Genomic DNA, 5,000 nt, shown 5'->3' with positions numbered 1-5,000 from the left:
TATTTTTTCACACTGAGAAAGTACCCTATCTTAGCACCGTGTTGTATCACCATTTCTACATCTTTCAATTTTCCTATGTCTGTTAGATTATCTGCATCTGCTGCTTGCTCGACGTTGACGTTGGTGGTGTCATAACCGATTTTCTCTTGGGAAATTGACATTCCCAGTGCATACATTGCCATGGCCTCTGGATCGTCTTGTGTTGCCTTGCCCCTTCACCTGAGTTGATCTTGGCTTCTCTGCTCCCATTGTCGACATTACTAATAAATAGATGTGTTGGTACATTGCTTGTAAGGGACAAAGGTGGAGCATTTAATTGGGATGTTCTACAGCAGTAACTTCCTGTTGGTAGAATAAAAAGCATCAGCACCATTAACCACACTGAATATCTCTTTCTCTCTCCACGAGCTATAGCTGTTTCGCGATATGGTTCAGTATCATTACCAAATCTATTACAACCGTTGCTGCCTCTTCTGCAATCTTTGCAAGGACGGTCACTCGATAATTTTTATCATTTGGATTTGTTTTATTACATATAAAGCAATATCTCGCCATGGTATCCCACTTCCACCTTGGTATTCAGGGAGAAGAAGCATTGAGTGAAAGAGAATGAGAGAAGGAGGTAGGGGAGAAGGAGAGAAGTGGGGGGAAGGGTTAATCAGCTTCTACCTATGTATATATCTAACACCTATTCATTTACCCCTCTCTACAATTAGACGTCCGCCTCTCTGCCGGTTTCTCTATTCACATTTCAATATATTTTTATTTTCCTATACTGAAAAGAATAAAGAAGAGGAAGTTAAAGGAGAAAGATAAGGTCAAGTTCATTTCGGGACTCTTTAAAAGCGGACAGACTGTAAGGCGTTGGGAGAGACGGGAAAGAAAGATTATTCCAGAGCTTAGAAGTGCGGAGGATAAAAAAAAAAAAACAGCTGTGAGGCAGAGTTCGCGTGCTTGGCACAGGGACTTAGAAAGGGTGAGAATTTACAAAATATCTGGTATTTCTTATTCTTCTCAATGTTTCAGGCATATGTCTGTGATCTCCTGAGAACACATAGTAGAAACGCCGATGAAAAGGGGAATTTACATTTTTTTGGTGTTTATTGTACGAATGTTTTTGATAAGGATCGAGTATGAAAAAAAGTGGTTGTTGGTCTACCTTCCCAAATGTGGGAGTAGTACTCGATCGACGAGCGAATCTGATATTTGTATAGTGAAAGGAAGTGAGTAGCTTTAAGACAACCACAAGGGCTGGAGAGAAAGCCAAGATTTGGGGAGTCAAAATGGCCTAACTCATTACCATGCATCATTTGATTGTTTAGGTCGTTTTATCTTGATTAAATTTGACCATGTTAACCCTACCCGACATTTTCATCACTGTCAGATCATGATTGATAAATGAAGCTGTCCTTTTGAGAGGAGTGTGTTCTCATGGCTATACGCTGAGAATCAAACGAAAAAGTGAGAAATGTATCGTTTGCAAAAGAGAGTTTGTGACATGAGGCGGAAGACATCAATACATCTATATATCTATCTGAACGATCTATCTAATAATTAACCTACCTATCTATCCTTCCATTTATCTACATCATACATCTACATATCTACCTACGAATAACCGAACGGAGAATTCGAGTGAATCATACAATTATTCGGGCAAGCAAATCAAGTAAACTTCCTTCTTTATCCCACCCCTCCTTACCACCCCAGGCCACGTGTCCGAATCCACGTGTCCGGACAGCCCCGTGGCCGAAGCCGAAGTCATGGTAGTCGCAGATGACGAACGAGTGGTATACTGCTTAGACGCAACGGCGAAATGGAGCACGGATGACCTGGTTCTTCTCTCACAGTGCGTTAACGGAGCGTGGACCACGCCGGAAGCTACGTGTACTGCAGGTAAGGCGGGTGGAGGAGTGGTGTGGCGTGTGGATGGGATGTGGAATGGTGTGGTGTGGCGTGTGGGTGGGATGTGGAATGGTGTGGTGTGGCGTGTGGGTGGGATGTGGAATGGTGTGGCGTGTGGATGGGATGTGGAATGGTGTGGTGTGGCGTGTGGATGGGATGTGGAATGGTGTGGTGTGGCGTGTGGATGGGATGTGGAATGGTGTGGTGTGGCGTGTGGTGGAGTATGGTTTGGCGTGTGGATGGGATGTGGAATGGTGTGGTGTGGCGTGTGGATGGGATGTGGAATGGTGTGGTGTGGCGTGTGGATGGGATGTGGAATGGTGTGGTGTGGCGTGTGGATGGGATGTGGAATGGTGTGGCGTGGCGTGTGGATGGGATGTGGACTGGTGTGGCGGGGCGTGTGGATGGGATGTGGAATGGTTTGGTGTGGCTTGTGGATGAGATGTGGATTGGTGTGGTATGGCGTGTGGATGGGATGTGGAATGGTGTGGCGTGGCGTTTGGTTGGGATGTGGAATGGTGTGGCGTGTGGGTGGGGTGTGGTGTGGCGTGTGGATGGGGTGTGGTGTGGCGTTTGGTTGGGATGTGGAATGGTGTGGCGTGTGGGTGGGGTGTGGTGTGGCGTGTGGATGGGATGTGGAATGGTGTAGCGTGTGGATGGGGTGTGGTGTGGCGTTTGGTTGGGATGTGGAATGGTGTGGCGTGTGGATGGGGTGTGGTGTGGCGTGTGGATGGGGTGTGGTGTGGCGTGTGGATGGGGTGTGGTGTGGCGTTTGGTTGGGATGTGGAATGGTGTGGCGTGTGGATGGGGTGTGGTGTGGCGTGTGGATGGGATGTGGAATGGTGTAGCGTGTGGATGGGGTGTGGTGTGGCGTTTGGTTGGGATGTGGAATGGTGTGGCGTGTGGATGGGGTGTGGTGTGGCGTGTGGATGGGATGTGGATGGAATATAGAATGGTGTGGTGTGGCGTGCGGATGGGATGTGAAATGATGTGATATGTGGATGTGATGTGAAATGACGTGACGTGTGGATGCGATGTGGAATGATATGGTGAGATGTGTCTTGGGGAAGGGGTTTGAATGAGGTAGAGGCATATGGTGATGTTGATAATGATGATTGTGAAGTAATAAAAATAATGATAGGATTCATGATAATGATATTGATGATTAACAATGATGATATCATTCACAATGATGACGATAATGGTGAGAATCATAATAATGATAATGTCAGTTATAATTATGATAATGACAATAGTAATAATAAAAATGATAACAATAGCAGTAACAATAAACATGATGAACAGAAATGAAAATGATCATGATAACATAAAACTAAAGAATTCATTGTTGTTATTAGCATTATTATTTTTATCATCACCATCATATTATTATTATTATCATTATTTACACTATAACTAATATCATTCTCATTACCGTCAATATCGTTATTATTATTGTTACCACTGCTATTATTGTTATCATTATTATCATTATTATTATTACTATTACTATCACTTCATCATTATCATTATTTTCAATATCATTATTAACATTATCACTATCGCTCTCATCATTATCACCATCTTTATCATTATCACCATCATTATCATCATCATCACCATCATCAATACTATTATCATCACCATCACCACTACCACCACCACCATCATCACCATCACCACTACCACCACCATCATCACACCACCACCACCATCATCATCACCACCACCACCACCACCATCATCACCACCATCCCCATCACCATAACAATCCAAGTAATCACGCTAATACAACTAAAATGCTCACCATACCAACGAATAACAATTCCCATTACGCCCCTCGCCCCGACTCCCAGGCACAGCAACATACAACAGCCCGGCGTGCGACATCAATTACCCGAAGCCGGATAACACGCAGCAACCGACGGAGATTCAACATGCAACAGCCGGAACAACGATTGCCGTGTATTACAGGTGCACATCTCCTGGCGCTTGGCTGTCCGGCGCCCACGGTCGGGTGTCCCAGTGTCATAACGGGGCGTGGACACCTGTTCACGACATCTGTGATAGTGGTTGGTGGTTTGAGTTTGTTGTATTTGTTTGTTTGTTTGTTTGTTTCTGTGATAAGTCTGTTCTGAAGTCGTGTTATGTGGTATGTTGTAAGGTAAAGGGAAAAGGGCATGGTGGTGTATCTATCGTCTGTCTTTTGGCGTTTTTTTTCCCTTTTCTTTTCTTTTCTTTTCTCTCTTTATATAAAATAAATCACAAACTCCACCAAACTAAATTCGATGAAATAAGGAATAAACGGTAAATGAGTAAGAAAAGTGAGAGAGAAAAATAAGAAACACAAAGAGGACTCAGTTTCTCTTATGTATTTATTCCTCTATATCTTACTTTATTTGTACACTTACCACAATGTCTAAATCAACTCCACTTGTGTAGATTGCCCGATTCCTCGTGACTGTTACGAAGTGGCCAACTTGGGATTCGACAACACCGACCTCTACGTAATCGTCCCGTCTGCAGACTCCACGGAAGATTCCCTTGAGGTACCCAAGAAATGGAGGTATTAAGGATAGATGAAAGGAGAGAGGGAGGGAGAGAGAGAGAGAGAGAGAGAGAGGGAGAGAGAGGGGGGGGGAGAGAAAGAAAGAGAGAGAGGGGGGGGAGAAGGAAAGGGGCAGGATGAAGGGAGAGGGAAGGGGTTGGTATGAAGGAATGGGAAGGGTAGGTGGGCGGTAGGGAGGAAGAAAGAGAGAAAGAGAGAGAGAGAGAGCAGGAGAGAAGGGGTTGGTAGGAATGAATGGGAAGGGGAGGTAGGGAGGAGGAAAGACAGAAAGAGAGAAAGAGAGAGAGAGACTTTGACAAGTTTATTACAAATGGTTACTATCTCAAAAGAAGAGAGAAAGAGAGAGTGAGAGAGAAAGAGAGAGAGAGAAAGAAAAAAAGAAAGAGAAAGAAAAAAAGAAAGAAAAAAAAGAAAGAAAGAAAGAGAGAAAGAAAGAAACAGAATGACAAGAAGTGAGAACTAAGAAACCCATCCCAAAAACCAATCCCCCCCCCCCCACACACCAAACCGAGCAACACAAGCTCAC

The 5,000-nt window shown here is 44.3% G+C and overlaps 1 protein-coding gene across 1 annotated transcript in view; it reads left to right on the top strand.

Moving 5' to 3' along the window:
• The window catches only part of LOC122259562 (uncharacterized), a 48,055-nt gene that overhangs the window by 17,226 nt on the left and 25,829 nt on the right, over nucleotides 1-5,000 (top strand). The window contains exons 2-4 of the mRNA XM_043026431.2: nucleotides 1,711-1,896; nucleotides 3,762-3,977; nucleotides 4,348-4,454. Of these exons, the coding sequence (XP_042882365.2) occupies nucleotides 1,711-1,896; nucleotides 3,762-3,977; nucleotides 4,348-4,454 (509 nt within the window). The remainder of the gene's footprint in view (nucleotides 1-1,710; nucleotides 1,897-3,761; nucleotides 3,978-4,347; nucleotides 4,455-5,000) is intronic.

This window comes from Penaeus japonicus, unplaced genomic scaffold (assembly GCF_977035675.1).
Source record: "Penaeus japonicus unplaced genomic scaffold, GWHDUDI00000001_assembly GWHDUDI00000015, whole genome shotgun sequence".
NCBI classification, from domain to species: domain Eukaryota; kingdom Metazoa; phylum Arthropoda; class Malacostraca; order Decapoda; family Penaeidae; genus Penaeus; species Penaeus japonicus.
This window is presented reverse-complemented; position numbering and strand designations above follow the sequence as displayed.